The sequence below is a fragment of the Buteo buteo genome, chromosome 13 (genome assembly GCF_964188355.1).
Source record: "Buteo buteo chromosome 13, bButBut1.hap1.1, whole genome shotgun sequence".
NCBI lineage: Eukaryota > Metazoa > Chordata > Aves > Accipitriformes > Accipitridae > Buteo > Buteo buteo.
The window spans coordinates 38,505,251-38,528,587 of record NC_134183.1 but is presented as its reverse complement, the minus strand read 5'-3'; the positions used below and the strand labels follow the sequence as shown (position 1 = coordinate 38,528,587).

General features: G+C 58.1%; 1 protein-coding gene across 3 annotated transcripts; it reads right to left on the bottom strand.

Moving 5' to 3' along the window:
* Positions 1 to 10,098: 10,098 nt before the first annotated feature.
* On the bottom strand, positions 10,099 to 22,759 carry AP3B2 (adaptor related protein complex 3 subunit beta 2). Of its 3 annotated transcripts, XM_075043997.1 has the most exons (27): positions 22,644 to 22,759; positions 19,317 to 19,392; positions 19,111 to 19,185; positions 18,898 to 18,993; positions 18,652 to 18,812; positions 18,445 to 18,511; positions 17,336 to 17,518; positions 17,054 to 17,230; positions 16,719 to 16,816; positions 16,364 to 16,418; positions 16,145 to 16,216; positions 15,918 to 15,980; positions 15,564 to 15,696; positions 15,372 to 15,481; positions 15,120 to 15,296; positions 14,849 to 15,035; positions 14,629 to 14,747; positions 14,288 to 14,399; positions 13,761 to 13,962; positions 13,517 to 13,685; positions 13,367 to 13,427; positions 12,908 to 13,014; positions 12,569 to 12,800; positions 12,374 to 12,458; positions 11,680 to 11,777; positions 10,817 to 10,955; positions 10,099 to 10,584 (listed from the first exon to the last, which is right to left on the bottom strand). In XM_075043997.1, the coding sequence occupies exons 1-27, from the start codon at positions 22,754 to 22,756 to the stop codon at positions 10,434 to 10,436; spliced, it is 3,318 nt and encodes a 1,105-aa protein (XP_074900098.1). In that variant the 5' UTR covers positions 22,757 to 22,759; the 3' UTR covers positions 10,099 to 10,433. The 3 variants fall into 3 exon arrangements, 2 of the variants coding, with proteins under 2 accessions (XP_074900098.1, XP_074900099.1); XR_012652590.1 differs by lacking the exon at positions 10,099 to 10,584 and having other exon boundaries at positions 10,886 to 10,955; positions 12,374 to 12,472; XM_075043998.1 differs by lacking the exons at positions 12,908 to 13,014; positions 13,367 to 13,427; positions 13,517 to 13,685; ... (17 more) ...; positions 19,317 to 19,392; positions 22,644 to 22,759 and having other exon boundaries at positions 12,374 to 12,472; positions 12,569 to 12,585.
* Between the last annotated feature and the right edge of the window lie 578 nt (positions 22,760 to 23,337).

Below are 23,337 nucleotides of genomic sequence, written 5' to 3'. Positions count from 1 at the left end.
TCCCCATTTACAGATCACAGCTGCCCTAGGATTTGTGTTCTTGCTTGTGTCCAGCGCCAACTTTTTCATGAAGATGATGTTCATTAGCAACACATTAAACAAGGGAAGCAGCTCATGCACTTTACCGATCCAGAGACAGAAGGAAGCTTGCAGAAGTGCTGCATTTAGGCCCTTGTTACCTACTGAGAGGTCCTGACTCCGACACCAACAAAACAAGGCTAGGACTGCAAGTAGACTAATAGCTCTGAACTGCCGATGCACTGGCAAATGCTGACTCATCCACATATTTACAGCTGATAACTGCTGGCTTGGCCAGGGTAGCTCAGGTTGTACTCTATTATCAGTCTCTTGTACAGCCCAGAGGCACCTTCTGAAAGAGATCACATGTTTCCATCAGCCCAAACAGCGAGGGCACCCAAGGCAGCCACTTTCTAGCCCTGGCTCAGCAGTGCCCAGCATCCTTTGGGAAGTGAGGAAGCCTCTTCCCCTCACACCATCACAAGCATTTGTGCCACTGCACAAGATATCTGATACAAGCTAAAGCCTCCTGTCAGGTTAACTAATGCTGAACAGGGCTCCCCCACTGGTCCCCGAGCTGCACAAGTGGCTGTGCCAGCAGCCAACACCCACTCATAAGACTGGCCTCAACTGCTATGTCAGGAACAAGAAAAGCTGCTTAGGATGTCCCAAAAAGCCCAACTTTGGTTGCCCTGCACAAGAAATAATGTTTGCTAGAGGAAGCCTCCCTTTTTTACATGCAAGTCCCATTGTATTTGTCCTGCAAGAGGCCTTCCATCAAAGTTACTCAATGATAGACTGAAACACAAGCACAGTTTAACACCACTGAAGGGAATTTCACCCAGTTTCCAATCAAGGCACCACCTGCCAGCAGCTCCACACCAGGCAAGACCCTCTGCTCCAGACATCCATAAGAAATACCACAGTAATTGACAGACCAGCAGAGTTTTACATGCAGCAGGTCAGTAAGCAGGTTCATTTCATTGCCAGGTGAATACTCCAGTTCCTCAGAGCTTTAGAAGTCTAGAAGACAGTACTGCAAATTAAAATTGATGGGCTAACTCTAAGCCCAGACCTAAAATCAGAACTAACCCACATCTTCACAGGACTAATCTGCTCTAGTGGGCAGGGATAGTTCCTTTATCAACTAAGTTAACTTTGGCAAGTAAGCTGGAACTTAATTAGGAAACCTTCCCATTCCAAATTATAAACGGAATATGAAGGGCTATAGCTAAGATTTCAATAAGGCAGCCAGAAACAACTCTTTCATGAATTCATTGCAAGGAGATAAAGGAAAATACTTAGGTTTATTTCTCCCTTATGCTTCCAGTGCATCAAGATCAGATATAACACTGACTACCACTGTGCCAAGGGACAAAAAAAATGTCTAAACAGCTCAGTACAACAGCGAATCTCTAAAAATGCACCACTAACCACACCACTGACCTGAATTCCTTAATATTCACTACGCAACTGCTCAGGAGTAGCCAGCATATCCTCCAATACCATTTTACTAGGCACGTTTCAAGCAATGCTGGCTGTAGATCCAAACCTCGAAGCAAACGATTCGCTTCCTCTGGTATTTCTGCAGCGCCAGCACAGGATCACATGGCCAGATCAGCCCCTGGTCCACAGTGCTAAGCCCTTCAAATACCCAGGAGATTAAGCTGCCCTGGAAGTCATCTGGTAGCAGTCATTTCCCTAGCCCAGAACAAAGTTGCACTGCACAAGCATCAAACAGACCCACAGGATGCCCAGACACCCATTTGCAGCTTTTTTTTTTTTAAACACCCATTTGATTAAAACTCATCAGATTATCCACGAGCACAGGACAACCCTGCCTCCAAGTGACTGCAGAGAAAGCTTCTCTGCCTATAGCAGCCTGCAAGGTCACCAGCTGGTGAGGTTTGTCCCTTTACTTCCCACTTTGTTTTGGGACAAGTCCAGAGGGTCAGTTTGTTTACAATAACGGCCAAAGTGTTTATTGACCCTATAATTCAAAGCCTAGAGGAGCAACAGCAATCTCTTTCAAGTGCTCAAATCCTTGGCACAAGTACCATCGCATAGAAGTGTGCTGGCAAGAGGAACATCAGGCACTGGGCAGGTACATTTACTGGCAGATCTTACCTACTGTAAAGGGACAAAAGCACGTCCTTCACTTACATAAAAACACTACTGGACCCAACAATCTTTGCTCTGGCAAGGAGCCTTTTGTTTTGAGGCAGATCAAGTGCAAGACAGCAGAATATGCCCACTCCCCTCAGCCTGTAGGAAGCAAGAACTCGCAGCACTGATTTCACAATCCCAAGCTTGCTTCGCAAGAAAGTCTTCACCTACATGTACTGCTTTGGTGTGCTCTTAAATACATGATTAACTGACCTGCAGCAAACACAGTTATCCAAAATTCTTTTGCATTTTTAATATATGCAGCAGATCAGCCATACTAACCAAACAGATTAATCCTGCCTCCAGGAGAGACAGACTAAATGAGTCTGCTGGAACTATCTACGCCAGAAGTTGGCAGGTCAGGCAGCGAGAGCTCACGTTCTGCCCACACAGTGATCCACAGCATCACAGGGAGCATAAGCAAGCCTTCCCAGGCACCTCCACACTGCCAGGGAACACTTGGATTACCCATTTCAGGCACAGAAATGAGACCCCCCCCCCGCCCCATACCAAAACAGCATTAACCCCAACTCCAAGCATCTCTGATCATAAGCACATACCAACCACCACAGATTACCACCACCACATGTTTGCTAGGTACCACAAAGCAACGCCCTCCTCCTGCCAGCCCCAAATCCTCAAGATCACCTCAAACCCAGCCAAACACATCACCTGGCAGGATGTCACATTTGCTTCTTGTGACAGGGGTGGTGCAGACTCCACTGAAATCCAAAGAGTTGTCCAACATTGCATTTATTCGGCGGAATGTCTCTGCATTGCTGCAAGTGGAAAGTGCAGGGGCATCTGCGCTATCCCAGCAGTCTTTTATGCTCCTCCCAGTATCTTCTTTCTGGTAAAAAAGAACAAGTATTAGTGTCAAGCAGGCTAGTACTCACCACTCAGCTTTCAACACATTGTAGAAAGTCTGGATTGCCTCCAATACTCACATTAGCTTTAGCTCCAGGTTTTAGTAACATTCAAATACAATTCTTAGCATTAAAGAACCAGTTAAGCAAATGGGTCAGCAAGTTGTCAGCACAGCCCACCAGACCAGGACCACCCCAGTCACAAACAGGTACCAGTGCACCACAGCTCAGATGAACTTTAGACTAATAGCCACAGCACCCAAACTAGTTTGGTTGCTAACATAAGCTCTCTGCTGCTTTTCTCCAGCACATCACAACACTAAAGCAGAGATTTGATTAACACAGGCATGCGCCTTCTCCCCAGAATGAGCCTCCTGACACTGGAGAACAAGGGGGATGCTCATGATCAAGGCAGCCACCACAAGAAACCACAGTAGCTCCTCCTGTACACAGCAGAAGAGAGCAAGGCTCACTTTACCACACATATTTGGGAGCTAGGAACAACATCTTGGAACAGCCCAAGTCAGCAGCCATGCAATCACTTCAGAAAACAGGCTTGCAAAAAAAAAACCCATGGCTTCCCAGCTACTCAAACATAGCCCCAAATCCTGAGGTATCCCTTGGAAGGACAGAGATTCAAATCCTGATCTTCCCTTTAGGTAGCAGCTCCTGACCACAAAGGGAGGTTACCCCAAACAAGCTCTGCTTTAGCATAACCCTCCACACTGATCTACCAGCATCATGTTTTGGGACCATCCTAAACAAGCCAGAGCTCTTGTAAAGCTTCCTCTGCACGAAAAAGATCAAACCCTTCCTCCTTCCTGGTGCTGGTCCAGAGAACCAGCAAGAGCAGCTGCTTTCCCCAGCTCTGCTTGCAAGCCACTTTCACATCCAGGTTTGTTTCGATGCAGCTGCACAACATTCAAGCCTCTGCCAATCTAGAAGCCACTAAACTTAATCTCTAACCAGCATTTTTGGACCAGGGGCAGGTCTTCCCACCACCCAAAAGTCACTGCAGCAGAATTCTGCTCCTGAACATGCTGAGCAAACGGTATCACTATCAATTAAGACCCACATTAAAGAGAAGAGCAGGAAGGCACAACCTCACCAGTCTTGGCCTCTGGAGCAGAATCCTTGCCATTAAGCAAATCAAGTTAGAGCCAAATTCAAAGAACTGAATTGCAGTGAAGATGGCAAACAAGCCTCTGCTACTCCAAGACACACAGAAGCCTATAGCTCTAAATTGGGCCATTTGTACTTGTCAAGGAGACATTTAATACATCTACCTTTTGGATGCATTCCTGCAAGAGTTTTGGGCCTGACTTCCCCCATGTCTCCTCCTGCTTCACACACTAGCAAGCCTGAAGCACCGAGCTAGTTTTACTTTCAAAACATCCCTTGCTGATCTTTCCAGTATGCAGCCTGTGGCAGAAGGCAGGTCTAAACTGAATTTCACATGGACACAGGAACTTTAGCCCAGCCCAAGTACAGGACTTGCATTCCACCCCCCCGCCCCCCCCCCCCCCCCCCCCCGCCCCGGTCATTTGGAGCAGTTTTACTGCCACAACATATGATCTGACAGTTTTCTCCACACATGAGAGCTTCGCGCCCCCCCCCCCCCCCCCCCCCCCCCGCCATTTAGCTAAAAGCAGAGGAAACCCTGTCCTGGAAGCAACAGGAATATGCTACCAAATTGTCAATTTACACGATGCATCCAGGCAGGACCTGAACAATTGATTCAGGATTTCAGCCCCTTTAAGGCTATTAAGATCTATTCAGCACTGGGGTCAGGGAATCTTTGTCTACTGAAAGGCTCAGCCCACCCCCCAGATAAGGTCCTGGGACTCTGCAGGCACAATGCAGGAACATTTACAAGCCAATAATAAAACAGGTAGGGCTGAAAGTGAGCTTCAGGCAAGAGGAAACAGGCAAAGCAAGCTTTAAGTCATCTTTATAAAAAGCAGCTAAGGAGTACAGAAGCTCAATTTAAGAAAGTATTGCCAGTCATCTTTAATAAAACAAAGTGCCATATCAGACTGCTTTGGCACAAGTGTGAAACTCCATACTCTACTCTTGTTACTGCTAAAGAACCACTTACAGCAAGAGGCAAAGCTTTTCCCTAGGAGTTTGTGCTAGCAAGACAAAAATAAACCTGAGCAGCAAACCAAATGTCTGACCCATTCCTGCTTATTTAGCATTTGATCCTTCCCACAACTGGCAGCACCCGTCCTGCTACAAATAAGAATAGAAAACAGCAAGATTATGGCCAAGCATTTCCAAAAAAATTCCTTCCACTTACAGAGCTTTTAACCTTAAGACTGTCAAGGATATCCTAGAGATACTTGCAAGCAATCTGGACACAGGGGCAGGCATCCAGCCCCCTGTAAGAAGTGACTCACATCTCTATACCTTCCCCTGCTAAAGCTCACCCTCCTCCCTGGACCCCTCAGAGATACTCCTTTGAGAAGAGCTTTGCAGGTCTTCAAAGCACACAGGGCCCAAACCATTCAGCAGCCTAGATAGTCTGCTGGAAAGCGTTTGCAAACATGTAATGTAGCTGGAGAATACACCCATATCCTTCAGTCTCAATAGAGTTAATACCAAAGCACAGGAAAATATCACACCTGAGGCCACATCCTCCAGAACCTGCTATACCCTCACATCCCTAAGCCAAGACAAGCAAAGCAACACTCTTGAGCCCAGCTAGGATTCTCTGTCAGTGCTCCATCTTGAAGGATTTTGCAATAGTTAAACACATGCTGCCTGTTCAGGCTTCTCTGGAAGTCCTCCATGCAGCAGCAACTACAGCTACAGCCCACACTCAGAGCTGGTGATCCACTCTGCTTTCACTGAGGCACCAGTCCAGGAGGACTGGTGGGTCCTCCTTCCACCACAGGCCCTGGCATGTTGTGTGAAACACCAGGGTGTAACCAGTGACCCAACAACAGCCATTCTCAGCCAGTCCTGCCTGCTTCAGCACACAATCCCAATCCAGAGGAGGGGACACTGTTTTATTGGTGCAGCTGCTGGATGAACAAGTCATTACAGAAACATGATCCAGCTGACAGGTCACTTAAAGTCATCAAGAATCAAACACTGCTTCCTGACACCTGGTAAGACACCCAGTCTCTGTTTAAGAGCTAAGAGTTTCTAGGGATGTTCCTAGACCAGAAGCAAATGAGAAAGGCAATTCAGTTCCCTACAGTAGGCACACAGTGCCACAGAGCAAACAATTTAGAGGCTTCAGGTTAAATCATTGTGGTAGATCTGGAACACAGACCCAAAAAGCATCACAGTCAAAGACACAGCAAGGTGAATCTCAGACAGGAGTACGGTCCATCCTATCCTGGCTCAGCTAAACCCTTAGCCAAGAAGGCACATCCAAGCACGAAGATGAATCCCCAGGACTCTCCAAGGTCTCAAGGAGGGCACTGTCAGGCTCCCAACACCTCTAGCACTCCAAACAAAACACACAAGAGTGAGAAAAGGAGTGACAGGCTTGATTTGGAATAGTGAGGAGGAGTTTCCACTCCCTCAGAGTAACAGAGAGACAACCGACGAGCCTTTCCACCATGGTAGAGAGCTCTTGTTTGGTGGATCTGCATCGAGAGGCTGGCAGCCAAAGCACAGCAGCTGTCAGGTCTCTGGAGTTCCCACCCCATCAGCTCCAAGCAAATCCCATGGCTGGAGCCTGCAGTTTATCTGCAGGAGGTCCCACTCCAGAGACACATGCACAACCTGCAGCAGCTCAGTCAGCGGAACAACGTACACTTGTGCAGCAAAAGCCACCAAAGATGTCCAAGGTAAGTGGAAACGAGGGCACCACCACAGCCCCAAGGTAAACACGCCTCTAGGAAACCTACAAATAATGAAATCCCAGGGCCAGGCAGAACCTGCAGCATCACAACAGCACTGGCACAGGATTAGGATATCCTAATCCTTAGGGAAGTCATTAAACACAGCTCAGCTGCCAGTATGGCCAAGATGTGCATTAGCTCCTGGGGACACTCTGGAACAGACAAGTCTCATCCACCTCAGCTGCAATTCAGCCTTTGCTTTTTACATCTTCCACAGAAATCCCACTGGGGCAGTGCCGTACCAATGCTTGAAGGGGTTCACAGCACTGTAGCTACAGCCAAGAGGGCCTTGAATCCTGAGACAAAATTTAACATGCTGTTAAAATGGTGTCAGCCTCAACATAATCAAGCCAAGATGGCTCCAGACCTTGATCAAAGACAGCTCTAAAAGTCCTTTTTTACTAGTATGTTTTGCTTCCCAAGCTGAAGTCGGCTACACCAATACAAAGCATAATATTGGTGTAACTGTTCCTACTGAGCAACACCACTAACAAAGCAACAAGCTGATACACCCAACTCATCCTAAACAGCATTAGGCGAGGCTGCATCAGCTCTCTCACCATCAGCAAGGCTGAGCTTAAGCAGCTCTCCCAGGTTTTAACGGTATGGAGAGGGTCTTGAACACACCTGCCTGGAATCAAGACTAGAAGATTTTGATAGTATTATTTTACAGGGGATCACTGACTTCAGAACACCACCAATTTTGCCAAAACTCCTATTTTTGGTAATTTTTTAAAAATAAAACATTAAGCTATCACTCACGTAGCTTTGGAAACAAGCAGTATCACAGCTGCCTGTTTCAGCACACTATCAAAACAGAGTAAGGTTTTAATTGCTTTAGGGAGACTGTTCCAGTCAAGATAAACTGCAGCAAAACAACAGGATCCTGAAACTCCTCACAAAAGACAGCTCCCACTCTGCACAGCTCTAGCTGGAGCCCCTACACTGGAGCACCAACACACATAGTTAGCCTATCAGGAAAGCAGCCACAAGCAGCATTAATTGGTTTTAGCTGGGGAATACTGAAGGGTAAAAAAAAGAACTTGTTTTTCAGAAGACTTGTCTCTTGCCTTTGTCTATACTGTGCAGTTAGGGACTGGGTCACTAACAAAAGCTCGTCTTGCTACATGGAGCTTACAGTCACCTGGTTTACAAGTAAAATAGCAGCTCCATTCATTTTGTACACTCAGAACAACAGTCTAGAAGCACTCAGAACTACCACTTGCTACCAAGCAAGACCACGAGTACCCGCTCAAGCCAAAACACACCCCACCATCACGAACCAGAACTCGGCATCTCCAGCTCAGCTTTGCCCTCCCCTCCCCTCCCCAATAACCTGGGATGAGAGCAATCACAGGCACCGCTTGCTCACTGGACTAGGACCACCACTGGGTCTCCTCCAGTAATAGCTTCATCCCTGAAGGCAGCAACGGGTGAGTTGATGGGTTCCCTGAGGCAAAGCTCCTTCGGAGCCCCTTCTAATCTCGGGGGGGGGCGGCAGCTGCCGGGCTTCAGGACTTCACTCAGCAGTAGGGCCCGACGTCGGGGGATGGAGGGCGCCGAGCGGGGGCCAAGCCCCGGAGACCAAGCTCGGCCAGTCCGCTGAGGGAAGGGGGATTCCATCCCCGCTGCTCCACCACCACCACCACGCACGGAGAAAGGGCGGGAAATCACCTCAGCGCCGCTCCCCCCTCCCCCCCCTCCCCCTCACCTACCGCCGCACGCCGCCAACGTGTGAAGCCACGTGACGGGGGCGGCCTTAAAGGGGCCGCGCGCGCAGCCTGCTCCCCTCCCTCCCTCCCTCCCGCCTCGGCTCTGTGAGGCGCCGGGCCCGCCGGCACGTGCCCCTCCCGCTTCTTCCCCACCCTCACCGGCGGGAAGGCCATGGTGAAGGGGGGGAGGGGCTGCGGGCGGAGTCCGGTAAAGGAGGGAAAGCGACGGCAGCGGGTGACCTTACCGGCCCCGCCGGCTTTTATCCCACACCGGGTGGGGGGGGGGGTGGGGGGCGCCGCTGAGGGAAGGGGCCGAAGCGCATGCGCGCGGCGCCCGCCCACCCCCCCCCCCCCACCGCCCCGCCTCATTACTCCTCCCCAATCCCGGCGTGCCCCGCGCGGGGTGGTGGGCGCGCGCTGGTTCCCGCCTTGAGGCGGCGTCTCTCCGTCTCCTCACGACGCCCGGCGGCGCCTTGAACCCCCCCCCCCCCCCCCCCCGCGGGGCCGCCTCAGTGGTTGTGGTGTTTGCTGTGCCCCCCTGTGAGAGGAATGGGACACCCAAGGGGTTAAAACAGCTTCGCCCCCCCGCCCCCCCAAGGGGAATGGGGGGGTGGTGGGGCTGCTGGCTCCCGGCTTCAGCCCCGCCATGGGCGCAAGGCAGTGCTGAGCGCTCCGGCTCTGGCCTCGGCCGGTGGGGAAATGGGATTTTTCCCTGTGGGAACAAGCGCTTGACGCCCAGCGGTTGGTGGTGCTGCTGCTCTGGCCAGCGTTTCCTCACCCATCAAAAGAATAAAAGGTGATTTTATCCCATCTCCTAAACAGGTGCCGGAAAAAGCAGAAAGCCCCTCACCCTTTTTGCAGCAGCAGAAGGGGTTGGAGTTGAGGCGATTTGAGGCCTAGACCTTCCTGCGCGTCCTTTGCTCATCCTCTCCTTCCAGTGCTAGGCCTGGCTCCCCACTGGGCTGCAGCTTTGGAAAGGGAGAGCCAGGGCTCTCTTAAATCCCACCCAACCCGTGCTGGGAGGAGAGATCTTGATAAAGAGTCAGATTTCCTTTTTTTTTTTTTTTTTTCCAGTTTGGAGATGAAAAGCCTCCCAGAGCTGGCCCCAGGAATCCCTCCAGTGACACTGCAGAATAGACCCAGTCCTGACGTAGCAGGTATTTTTGCAGTCAAAGCACGAGCAATTCTGCTTTGAATAAATAGCTGGAAGCCTCCCAGGACTCCTCGGATCTTTGGTCAGGACCAAACGCCTCCCACCCTCCACCAAGCCTCAGGGGTTTTACCCTGAACCTGTGTGTCAGTGCCGGGTTTTCTCCAAGAGCCAGCAGCCACCCAATTCAATCAGTGCCACCCCCAGTTGCCTAAGGGATGGCTGGTCCCCTGATGTCCCCTGTGGCTGCCCTGGGGAGGCTGGTAGAGCCCGGCGTGGGGGCATTTGGGGCTGTGCCCACAGAGCAGAAGAGGGGAAGGGAGCAGGTTCAAGAAGAGCTTTATTGGGAGATCCTGGCCATAATAAACAGGGGTTACACTGGGAGACAGAGGCGAGGGGCTGGGGGCTGGAGGCACGCTGTGCTCCCGTGGGGGCTGGAGCCGCCGCCGCCCCTCTGAGTGGGACGTCGCCCTGCGTCCCATCCGCCCCATCCCGCTCCTTCCTCCCTGCGGCGAAGACGGCCTGGGGATCGTTGCCTTCCACCCCTCTGGGCATCGGTGCAGGGAATAACCCGGCAGAAATAGGGGCAGGGAGCATTGTGGGTAGCAGTGTGGGGCAGAGGGGGATGGGAGGGCAGGGCTGTGGGTGCGGCGGGGCCCGGCCATCACTGCGCCAGTGCCTGGACGATGTCCTTCACCAGCATGGTGCCGATAACCATCTTCTCGCTGTTGACAGTCAGCTGGGCCATGGCGCCCTCCCGTCGCTCCAGGGTGATGAGCACCAGGCTCCCGCTTGTCACCGTCTTGGCTGCGAACCTGCCCGCGGGCAAACACAGGGTTTCAGGGAGAGCTGTCCCCTTGTCAGCTTCCCATCCCCCAGGATGCTCCAGTGGGGACTGGCGAGGTGTTTGCCGCCCGCGGTCACTGTCACGTGTGGGTTCATGTGGGCTCCTTGTCCTAAAGGAAGCCCTGAGTGTCCCCGCTGTGATTCAGGTGAGACGGGAGGGGTGACAGTGCCTGTCTGGTCTTGGTGTGGGGGTCCGACTACCTGTACTCGTTGTCGGCACCGCAGGGCACGCGGCCCACATTGGCAGCCGATGTCACTTGCTGGACGATGGTGTGGTCGCTCCGGCATTTCTCGGACAGCGTCAGCTTCTCCGTGATCTCGCTCATGCCTGTCAGCTTCCCTGGAGCGGGCAGCAGAGGCACCTGCTTGCCTCCGGCCACGCACCCAGTGGCCATGTCCCTGCCGGGCCCCGTTTTGCCCTCCCCAAACCAAGCCCCTCCAGCTGCCAGCTGCCTGCATCCGGATCCCCCACGACATCCTGAACTGGCTGCCCTGCTTGCTCCTCTCCAGCCCGGCAGAGATGTATTCGGGAAAATCCTTCTTCCACAACCCTTCCTGGGCTCATCCCCGTGTGCCTGCCTGGTGGCAGCAGCCACATCCCTGGGGACGGGCTCCTCAGGTCACCGGCAGCGATGGGGCCGGGTGCTGCAGGGCACTGAGCACCCGCTGCTCAGCGCAGACCCCCATCTGGAGGGCCAGGGCGGGGATGCTGCTGCTCCACAAGCATGGGGACATGGGGCCAGGGTGTCCCCATCACTCACCGGACACACTGCTGGGACCTCCAGGGCTGGCACGAGCCCTCCATACTGCACGGGGACCCGGCGGGGCCACCCCGGCACCAGGGTGGTCACCCCAACCCGCAGGCTGCGGGGTGCAGGAGGGGGATGAGGGGAACAGAGCTAGTCTAGGGGCCTGCCGAGCGGCCACTTACCCTCGCCCGGCCGCGCGAGGTGCTCTAGGGCCACGGCAAGGGCGGCAGAGGGGACAAAATGGGGGGTGAGCGTCGGTGCTGGGGCGGTGGGTGCCCATGCACTGCCCTGTCCCTGCCCCTGTCCCCCACTCACCCTGCTCCTTCTTGAACTCGTTCTCGCTCATGAAGACGGGGGCCATGAGCTCCCCCACGGGTGGCTGGATGGAGACGTAGAAGTGGCGCGTGTGGGTGCTGGGGAGACAGGCAGGTGAGGGGGGGCACATGCTCAAAATGTTTCCCCCCATCCAGTGTCCGGCTTCCTGTCCCTGCCTTGGGCAGGGGGTGGCTGGAGGGAAACTGAGGCACAAAAGACCTCGGGAATAGGGGGAACCCGTCAGGCTGGACCTGGGGCTGCTGCCGCCTCCTTGTCCCCTGCAGGGAGCCCAGTGCCATTCCTGCTGTCCCCCGACAACCCCATGCCCATCCCAGTGTCCCCACTCCCCTGGAAGGACCCTGCTGCCCGTTCTGCTGTCCCCCATCCCCTGCAGGGACCCAGCCCCACTGTGCCCTGGGGCACCCCATGGCCTCTCCTGCCATCCTCCATCCCCTGGAAGGATGTTGCTGCCTGTCTAGCTGTCCCCAGTGCCCTGGAGCACCCCATACCCTGTCCTGCTGTCCCCTGTCCCCTGCTGCCCCAAGTCCCCTGGAGAAATGTCAGTGCACATCCCACTTTCCCCATCCCCTGGAGCACCTGTGTCCTGCTCTGCTGTCCCCTATCTCTGGAGCACCCCGTGCTGTCCCCATCCCCTGGGACACCCGTCCTGTCCTGCCCGGCGCCGGGCGCTCACCACAGCTGGAAGTTGGCCGCCTGGGTGGAGTCGCAGAAGTCGATGCCCATCACCACACTGGCCATGTCCCCGGGCGCCAGGCGCTCTGAAACCACAAGGCTGCCACCATGTCCCACGTCCCCTTCACCAGCCAACCCCTGTCCCTGTCCCCCCCCAGGCAGCGTTGCGGCTGTGCGGTGCGGTGCCGTGCCGTACCGATCTCGGGGAACTCCTGGATCCGCATGCCGGAGAGCGGCTTGGGCTCACTGACCCGTAGGCTCTTCACCTCAGCGTCGGTGTTGTTGGAGATCTGGATCTGGACGGCCACCATGTGGGGGTCCCCCGGGAAGGGCCGGCGGCTGAAGCAGTACTCGACTGAGAGCCCCTCGCCTGCCATGCGGTGCAGCAGCTCGTAGGTCCTCACCGTGCCGAATGCCGGGCTCAGCAGCTGCAAGGGACCGAGGGACTGGCGTGGGCTGCCGAGACCCTCCCTGTGGCCTCCTTGGGTGGCAGAGGTCCTGAGAACGCCCCAGGAAGGGCACTGGGGACACTTACGGCGGGTGCCAGGGAGGTGTCTGTGAGCGTGAGGCCCTCCAGGTCGGTCACCAGGCTGGTGGAGACGATGCTGCTGGAGGGGACGGGCTGGGGAGGAGGGGGGGTGACTGCAGGGTGTGGAGGCGTGGGGGGGAAGAAAGGGTTAACAGAGCTCTGATGAGCCACAGCCCCACGGGGACAACCCCAGTGGCATAGCCCCATGGGGACAGCCCTGGTGGCATAGCCCCATGGGGACAATCCCACGGGCACAGCCCCAACAGGGACAGCCCCGCTAGCACAGCCGCCTGTCCCACAGCCAACCTCTGGGGACAAGGACCACTCACCCCACCGGTCCCCGTCCCAACTCGGCAGCTCCCAAAGGACCCGCGGGGCCCTGACCCCACCGGGGCGGGTGCCCGTGCCTCAGTTTCCCCAGCACCACCACGATGGCCGTCCCACACGCCCTGGGCAGCCACTCACAGTCATCCAGGTCGAGCAGGGAGATCTCCTTGGGGCCAGCCCTGCTGCTGCTGCTGGGGGGCTGCAAGGGGGCAGAGAGATGGGGGGCTGTGGTGTGAATGGAGGGTCTGGGGGTCCCCGCGCTGCCGCCCAGCCCAGCCTGGCCCTCACCGCCTTCCTCCGCTTGGCCTCCGCCTCGGAGCCAGAGTCGGAGCCCGAGGAGCTGCTCTCGGAGCCGCTGGCCTCCTCTGATGAGGTCTCAGCACGGCCCTTCCTCCCCTGCGGTGCCTTCTTCTTCTTGGCCTTCTTTGCCCCCTCCTCCTCCTCTCCCTCGCTGGGGCTGTAGGGAAAGTCCGGCTCAGGGGGGACCGGGGTGGGGGTTTGGCTGGGGGCACCCCGCCTTCCCAGGGGGTACCTGCCCACACTCCCCGCGGCTGCCTTGCGGGAGCCTTCCTTCTCCTTCTTGGGCCTCTTCTCCCCCTCCTCCTCCTTGTCCTCCGACTGCTCCCCGCTGCCTTCCTCCTCCTCTTCCTCCTCCTCCTCCTCCTCCTCGCTGCTGGAGCTGGAGCTGCCGGAGCTGCTGCTGCTGCCGCTCTCCTCGCTGACAGACTCGGGCTCTGCGGGGGGCACGGCTCAGCCCTACTGCTGCGTCCCCTCCACCTCCCCACAGCTCCCTGCTGCGTCCCACCGCATCCCCCCATCCTCCCACTGCATCCCGCTGCGTCCCCACAACGCCCACCACATCCCTGGTTCCCTCCACTGCGTCCCCGCATCCCCCCGCCACGTTGCTACTGTGATGGCATGTCCCCACTGACTGCATGTCCCCTGCCTCAGGTCCCACCGTGGTGGCACCTGCCTGATGTCCCTGCCGCAGTGACCCCTGCCCAATGCCCCACCGCAGCGGCCCCTGCCCCATGCCCTGCCGTGCCACCGGGTCCTCACCGCTGTCTGCTGACTCCGTGGGCCCCGACTCGCCTTCTGAGTCGGAGTAGAAAGGTTTCTCCACCTTCTCCTTCCTCTTCTCCCGGCTGGTGCACTTGGTCCACTCAGGAACCTGCTGGCACAAGGTTGATGGAGCAGAGCCATCGCCCATGGGTGGGGGGGCCCAAACAGCAGCCCTTGCTCCCCTCCTGTCCCCAGGCAGGTGTGTGGACACCAGGGAGGAGGCATGGGGCAGCTGAGCAGCACTTGGGTGCCTTCTGGGGCTCTCCCAAGACCTCAAGATGATGCCCCCACCTTGGGCCCCCCCCATGCACCCCAGCACCCTGGGGCGCTCCACGCACCTCCACGTTCCTCACGGAGGGGTCGGGGGCCTCGTCCGGCCAGTCAGGCAGCTCCTGGTAGCCCACAGCCTTGGCGTTGAGCAGGTGGGACAGGGAGCCCAGCTGGAAATGGTCCCGATCTACAGCAGGGTGAGAGGTGGCAGCAGCTCGGGGACAGCCATGCAGCACCGTGGTGACAGCTTGCCCTGTGTCCCCATGCCCTGTGACCAGGGGTGGGTACCTTTGAAGGACGACTCCAAGATGGGAGCAGGTTTTTGGGCCAGGAAGAGCTTCTTGGCATACTTGTTGAGGGCCCCGCTCTTCTCGGTGGGCACGATGAGCTGGCGGATGAAGCGAGCCCGGTCGCGGATGTCGTAATTCTGGTCATACTTGGCCAAGTTGAGGACATATTGGGTCAGCAGCTTGCTCTGTGCCAAAGGACATGCTCAGGGCCAGCCTCTCCCTCCCTGGTGGGGAAACTGAGGCACGCCGTTGGGCCACGTCCCTGCTACCTGCTTGGAGTTGGTCAGGTAGAGCTTAGCCGCCAGATTGATGACCTGCAACTTGACGATGTCCTCCTCGTTGGTGAAGGACTTGGCCATCTTGCGCAGCACGTCAGGCGCGATCTTGGGCACGTGCTCGCAGTACTCGCCGATAAGCCACAAGATGCTGGCCCGTGCCATCGGCACCTGCAAAAAGCCCCCGGGCACGTGGCACCGCTGCCACTCTCCTGGTCCTGCGGGCCATGCAACGCCCCGACCCACCTGGATGTTGTCGGTGAGCTTGGCCATGTGCTTGATGATCTCGCTGTGCTGGGCCGGCTGCATCTGCAGCAGCTTTTTGATGACCACCACGGATTCGGCCACCACCAGCTCTGTGGGCAGAGACCCAGCCTCAGCAAGGTCCTGCCCCAAGAGTGATGGAGCTCCAGTTTCACTCCCACCATGTGCACTCACCGTCCCGGTTGGAGAGGAGCTGGACCAGGCCGTTGAGGCAGGTGTCCCGCACCTTCCCGATGTTGGTGGCACAGCGCCCGATGGCTTGGATGGTGGCCGCCACGAAGTCCTTGTCCATGCTGCGGATGTAGGTCTGTGCAGGTATGGGGACACACACATGACAAGTCATCCACATGCCAGTGCTGGGCATCCCCCCATGTGGTGGTTACATGTTGGGGCTCTTTGGAGCCACCCATTGGGTTGGCATGGCCTCAGCCCACTCCTCCTGGTGGGGGTCCCCTCCATGGTGGTGTTTTTGCACCCAGAGCCATGCCAGGGTGGTACCCTGGTGGCCTCAGTATGGCCATGGCATACCTGGAACTCCCGCAGGATGGTGGAGATGTTGGTCTCATTGGCCAGGTTGGTGAGGACCTCCAGCTGTGGGAAAGAAGAGATGGGCAGCATGGGGGCATGGTGCCAGGACACCGGGTCCTTGCTGTCCTCTCGTCCCCAGGACATGGAGGACAGCTGCCCCACATGGAAGGGCTCCATGGAGCCCCAAAACTGCCAGTGATGGGTTCTGTTGGGTGTTTCCAGCTCACCTTGAGGATCTTGATCTGCGTGGGGTCCGTGGAGCGGATGTAGAAGCTCTTCAGGTAGGGCTCAAACATCCCCTGCATGCAGAGCCAGCGGTGTTAGTGCCATCCCTACCCCCTCCTCGCTGAGACCACCCACGGGCAGCTGGCCCTGGTGACCTTTCTGGCTAGCCCTCATTCCACTCCAGAGTCAACAAATCCTCCCACACCAAGGCTGAGACTCACCCGCCGTTTGATGGACATGGTGGCCACGTTCTGCAGCACGACATACTGCACCTCGCTGTGGGAACAAGGAGGGGACCACTATCACCAGGGCAGGGCTGGACCCCCCCCCCCCCCAGCAAGTCCCTGTGAAGAGGGGGCAGGACCCACCACCAGGCTGGTGCCACCACGATGCTGCCACCCCATGCCTGGACTGGGCTGGGCCAAAAAAAGCCCTCTTTTTTGGCAGTTTGCCCAAACCTGACGTCCCTGCAGGGATGGGCTTTTTGGGGATCTCTCCCAGGGTCTTGGGGCTCCCCATGGGTCCCGCCAACTGGAGTGGCAGGGTAAGGACCACCGCGACCTGGGTGCCACAGACCTGTGACTCCGCAGGAGCCGCACCAGCGCCTTGGCAATGACACCAACCTCCGCCTTGGGTGCCAGGTGGAAGTAGAGCTGTGCCACGGCCATCACCACCTGCGGGGACACACCTGAGTGTCACCCAGTGGGCACAGGGACACCCCGAGGGATGGCTGTGTCCCCCAGAGTCCCACCCAGCAGCACCTGGAGGAAGCCTGACCCTGGGGATGCCCATCTCTAGGTGTCCCTCAAGAAGCCCGGTGGCTCCTTGGCCGGTGGGGACATCATGAGGCCAGACTGATGGACACCACTGGTGGCCTTGGGGAATGGAGAAGGCTGGAGTGGGGGGCTCACCGCAGCATTGCGGCTCTGCAGCAGGGGCTTGGTGTTGCGCAGGAGCAGGCGGTGGTCGGGGTCCATGACGTAGGGCTTGCGCTTGGCCAACGAGGCCACCTCTGCCTTGGCATCCTTGGCATCCTCCTCCTCAGAGCCGTAGAAGGCCTTCTCGGCACTTTCCTCCAGCAAGGACTCCTGCTGGTAGGTGGGACGCCTTGCACCACCACCCCCGCAACAGCACCCTCCTTTCACCCCACCTCCCTGGGGGCTTCCAGGGCACCCTGGGGGTCCCGCACTCACATTCTGGTTGGGGCTGAGGAACTGGGTGCGCGCATAGCGGGTCAGCATGTTGATGATGACCACCTGCCCCCACTCCTCCACATCGATGAGCAGGTTGCAGAGCTTGCGGTAGTTCTTGTGGATGAGGTCGATGCGCTCTGGGCAGACCTCCTCAAATGCCATCACCACGCTGCCGGCCACCAGCTGGGGAGGGAAAGCCCAGGGTGACTCATGGGGGTGGTGGCATCTTCATGATGATGCTGGCTTGATGGGGTTGGTGGCATCCCCATGAGGATGCTGGTTTGGTAGGGATGGTGGCATCCCCGGGAGAATGCTGTTTTGATGGGGATGGTGGCATCTCCGTGAGGATGCCATTTTGGTGAGGATGGTGGCATCCCCATGAGGATGCTGGCTCAGTAGGGATGGCTGCATCCCTGCGAGGATGCTCGATCAGTGGGCACAGTGGCATCCACGTGAGGAAGCTTGGTTGGCAGGGATGGCTGTATCCCTATGAGGATGCCAGCTCAGCGGGGACAGTGGCATCCTTGTGAGGATGCTGGTTTGGTGGGGATGGTGGCTTCCTCGTGGGGATGCCGGCTCAGCGGAGATGGTGGGATCTCCACGAGGATGTTGGCCCACTGGGGACAGCGGCATCCCCACAAGGACACCAGTTCTGCAGGGAAGACTGCATTCCCATGCTAATTTGGTGGAGATGTCTGCATCCCTGTGAGGATGCTGGATCACTGAGGATGGTGGCATTCCTACGAAGATGCTGGCTTCGTGGAGACAGTGGCATCCCCACAAAGATGTTGGCTCTGGGCCTGGCTGCATCCCTGTGGGGATGTTGGATCAGTGGGGACGATGGCATCCCCATGAGGATGCCAGCCCTGCGGGGATGGCTGCATTGCTACAAGGACGCCATACCAATGGGGATGGTAGCATCTCCATGAAGATGCTGGCTCGGTGGGGACAGCAGTATCACTGCAAGGATGCCAGCTCTACATGGATGGCTGCGTCCCCACAAGGACACTAATTTAGTGGGGACATCTGCATTCCCACAAGGACACTGGGTCAGTGGGAATGGTGACATCCCCAGATTTAGGGGCAGGGGAGACACAGCGTCCGCTCACCGTGGTCTTGTCCGCCAGCAGCTTCTCAATCACTTCGATGAGCTGGTCCTTCTGGTCCGAGTCGAGGCTGCGAGGGAAGAGCAGGGCGGGTGCGGCCGGACCAAATTCCTCCCCATCCCTGCCTATCCTTACCTGCACCAAGCAGCTGAGACTCTAGCACTGGACCCTTATTGGTACCTCCAAAATTAGTAGCCGACCCCCAGTTACCTGTACAGCTTGGGAATGGCATGGGCAGCTGTCTTGCGCACGTACGGAGACATGTCCGAGGCGGCCTCCTTGATGGCCAACATCATGATGGGCACGATGATGGGCACGCGGATGCTGGAGAGGACTCGCAGGGCACTGGCACGGATCAGCTGGTTGGGGTCCTGTGGGAATATGTGGGGGCTGCAGTGCAGCTGTGGGGTGCTTGCTGTCCCCCCAGACCTCTCCCAGGTCCCCAGACAAGCCCACCTTGAGTCCTCGCTGGAAGGTGGAAATGGAGAGCAGGGCCAGATCCTGCTGCTCCTCTGCGTAGCGCACCAAGTAGACATATACCAGCTTCTTCACCTGCGGGGTGAAGGTGGTGGTGCCACCTCAGAGCCCCCCAAAACCCTCCTGCAGGGGAGGTGCCAGACCCTGGGGACACCCATGGATGCCACCAGGGCCACCCAAGACCTTCCTCACCTCGATGTTCTTGCAAGCGACGTTCTTCACCACGGCTGGGAAGAGGTCGGAGGCGTTTTTACCCCGGGCGATCATCTAAGGGGTAAAGGAGCGGCATGACACGGGGCAGCTGGCACGGCACGGCACGGCACGGCACAGCACGGCACGGCTCAGCACAGCATGGCTTGGCACCAGCAGTGGTCCCCGCTGGTGACAACAACACCCACCGCAACGATCCTCTTCATGGCCTCCAGCTTCAGCGAATCCTTGTTGCTATCAAGCATCTCCTTGAGGTCATCATGCCTGCACCACAATGGGGGGGGAAATCCCAGTTTCCATTTTCAGCCATTTTTAACCATTTTTAGTCTTCTTTTTTTTTTTGCTCCCTGCCTGCCATCAAGTTGGCAACCCAGCCCTTCGCCATGCAATATTTATGGGGATAGGAGTTGGGTTACAGCTAGGTGAAAGAGGAGCCGGAGGGACCGGTGCAGTGCTGGTACCCAGCTCTGTCCCCATCCTGGGCACTGGGACGAGGACCTCGTCCCAGCCCAGCCGCGGTTGTCACCTTAGGATGTCCCCAAATCCCTTCCTAGGGAGCAGGCACCCATCACCGGCTCCATCCCGGCCACCAGCCCAGCTTGGCTGCGTGTCCCTTGTCCCCTCATGGGCACGGTGGCATGGATATGCCAGCGTGTCCCGATGCAGAGCCCTTCCCCGGTCCCCTCCCTGGGCTGGGAAAATGCCACCAGCCTTTTATAAGGCTGGTTGTCACCACTGTCCGCTTTTCTAAGGGACATCTGTCCCCACCAAACCGGGGGGACCTGCAAGGCTGCCTCCACCCACAGCAGCGGGGTTGGCACCCATGGGACGATGCTCGGCCAGAGCCACTGTCACCAGAGGGTCTCGGGGGGGCTCCTTGGAGGGATCTTACCGCGGTGGTGGCCCAGTGCCGGTGGCTACCGCGGGCTCGGGGCCAGCAAGCGGCCGCAGCTCCTCAGCTCGCAGGGCGCTGTAGCAGGCAGGTTGTCCAGCCTCGGTGGCCAGCACCGGGCTCGTCACCTCCTCGGCCGCGTCACCACCCACCGATATTTTCGGCCGGCCGGCCGGCCCCGCTGGTAGCTGCTGCAGCAGCTTCTGCACTGGTGGCAGGGACAGCATGGCTTTGGCCGGAGGTGGTGGCCCTGAGGACAGCGGCAGGGCTGTGGCCCTGCTCCTCCTCCCGGCACGGCCGGCTGGAACCTGATGCTGGGGTTGGGGTTGGGTTGCAGCCACGATCGTGACGCCCTTCCCAGTGGACGAGGCCACACCAGGGTGTCGCGTCCCAAGTGACACCCGTCCTGCAGCTGGGGCTTGGGGACATTACGGGGACCTCCTTCCCTGAGTGCTTTGAGTGGCTCAATCCTGGCCGGGGACCCCATGGCATGGTGGGACACCCACCTCGTGGTGGGGTGGCGGGATGGGACACCTGTGGGTGTCCCACCTGGGTGGTGGGGTGGCCCTTGGGGGGCATTTCTCTTGCCCCACGTGCCACGCGTGGCTCATGGGGACGGTGAGAGATCTGTTGTGGCCACAAGGGGACAGGCTTTGGTGAAGGGCAGCACGCAGGTGGTGGGGACGCTGTCAGGGGTTCAGGGACGGGGTACCTGGCCAGACTGGGGGACACTGCCAGGGTGGTCAGGGCTGAGGGACACTGCCAGACGGGGGGGACAGTGCCAGTGGGGCAGGGCGGGGGGACACTGCCGGAGGGGGTCAGGGTCAGGGGACACTGCCAGACTGGGGGACAGGGGAACACTGCCAGGCTGAAGGACGCTGCCAGACTGGAGGACATTGCTAGGGGGTCAGAGGTGGGGGGACCCAGCCAAACTGGGGAACAGTGTCAGGGGCTCGGGAGGGGGGACACTGCCAGATGGGGGGACACTGCCAGCAGGACAGGGATGAGGGGAAACATCCAGCCTCGGGGACACTGCCAGCGGCAGGGTCAGGACTGGGGTGTCACTGCCAGATTGGGGGACACTGTCAGGCGGCAATGGGTGGGGGACACACAGCCAGACTGGGGGACACTGCCAATGGATCAGGGTTGGGGGGGGACACTGTCATACTGGGGGACACAGCCAGGGGTAGGAAGTGTGATGGTGCCAGAAAGGGGTACGCTGCCAGGGCATCAGGGAGGGGGGGACACACTGCCGGAGTGGGGGACACTGCCAGGGGGTCAGGACTGGGGAGACACATCCAGACTGGGGCACACGGCCAGTGGCACAGGGCTGGGTGTACACCGCCAGAGTGGGGGACACTGCCAGGGGATCGGGGGGGGGGACACACTGCCAGAGTGGGGGACACTGCCAGGGGGTCAGGGAGGGGGGACACTGCCAGAGTGGGGGACACTGCCAGGGGATCGGGGGGGGGACACTGCCGGAGTGGGGGACACTGCCAGGGGATCGGGGGGGGGGACACTGCCAGAGTGGGGGACACTGCCAGGGGATCAGGGAGGGGGGACACTGCCGGAGTGGGGGACACTGCCAGGGGATCGGGGAGGGGGGACACTGCCGGAGTGGGGGACACTGCCAGGGGATCGGGGGGGGGGACACTGCCGGAGTGGGGGACACTGCCAGGGGATCGGGGGGGGGGGACACTGCCAGAGTGGGGGACACTGCCAGGGGATCAGGGAGGGGGGACACTGCCGGAGTGGGGGACACTGCCAGAGTGGGGGACACTGCCAGGGGATCGGGGGGGGGGGACACTGCCAGAGTGGGGGACACTGCCAGGGGGTCGGGGAGGGGGGACACTGCCGGAGTGGGGGACACTGCCGGAGTGGGGGACACTGCAAGGGGTAGGAGGGGTGCCATTGCCAGACAGGGGGACACTGCTGCAGCATTAGGGAGGGGTCCAGGGATAGGGGACAGTGCCTGAACGGGGGGATGCCGTCGCAGGGGGGGGGCGACACTGCCAGACTGAGGACACTGCCAGCAGGTCAGGGTGGGGGACACATCCAGAGTGGGGCACACTGCCAGGGCTGGGGGGGACAAAGGGACCCCAAAAGTCCTGCAGCTCCAGGGACCCCCCCCAATGCCCCCCCCCCTGCAGCCTGCCCCACACGGGTGACATTTCTCAGCTCCCCCCACGCTGGGGACCTCGATGGGGGGGGGATGCCGCCACCGGAGAGCCACCGGAGCCAGCAGAGCCCGGGGCGGGGACACTGTGCCCGGGGTACCCCCAGCCCAGGGGTGCGGGGGTGTGCAGTGGGGGTCCCCACGCATCCCCCCCCGCCCCCCCCCCCCCGCTACACCACCTCCAAAACCCCGCGATTTTTCCCCGAAACCCTCCCCGGCCTTTGCAACCTGCAGAGTGGCGGCGGCGTGACCGCGTCCCCCGTCCCCGTCCCCGTCCCCGTCCCCATCCCCATCCTCATCCTCATCCCCGTCCCCACCCCAGGGACCGTGGCCAGCCCCCAGTGGGGTACCACGTCCCTGGCCGGGGACAGCGGCCGAGGCCTGCGGTGGCGGCCACCCGGCCGTGCTGGGCCATCGTCCCCTGTCCCTCCCCGCCGTTGTCCTTACCTCTTGTAGTCGGAGGAGAAGATGCCGCCGCTGGCGGGGTCGTGGCCGTATTCGGGCTCCCCCAGGCTGGAGGAGCCCCCCTTTTCCTCCCCGTAGGCCGGGCTGGCCGCCATGGCGGCGGGAGATGCGGTGGGGATGCGGGCGGTTGGGATGCCGGGACTGATGTCAGCGTCATGCGGGGACGGGAACCGCCCTAACGCTTCCCACGCTCCCCGTCCTCCAGGGATGCTCGGTTTCGGGGGGGGCGCGTCGCCCAGGGGGGTCGACCCCTGCCTGACTTGAGGGGGGGGGGGGCTTTGCACCCCCATAAAGGGTCTCCAGCCCTGCACCACCACCACCACCCCCCCCCACCTGCACAGGTTTGGGTGCGAGTCAGCGGTAAAAGGGGCATTATTTGGGCTAGTGGTAGTCTTTGGGATGTGATTATATGGTATGTAGCGTATAGCTCATATATCGTACATCATGATAGATTATATAATTATACATATTCACATTATATTACATTATGTTATATATTATATTAAATAATATTATATCATACTACATCATTTCATATATACTACACTATATAGTATACATTAGATATATACTATATACTGTATATTTTATGCTACATGCTGTAGACTATTACCATATATTACATGTTATATTACATTAGAATATATTGCAGATTATATTAATTATATGATATTAT

Excerpts from the sequence above, each read along its gene's own strand:
- AP3B2 (XM_075043997.1), bottom strand. The coding sequence starts at position 22,756 with ATGGCGGCCAGCCCGGCCTACGGGGAGGAAAAGGGGGGCTCCTCCAGC. Across the intron at positions 15,036-15,119 it reads ACCTGACCAACTCCAAGCAG|AGCAAGCTGCTGACCCAATA; the intron begins GTAGCAGGGACG and ends CCTTTGGCACAG. Across the intron at positions 13,963-14,287 it reads CACGGAGTCAGCAGACAGCG|AGCCCGAGTCTGTCAGCGAG; the intron begins GTGAGGACCCGG and ends TGCCCCCCGCAG.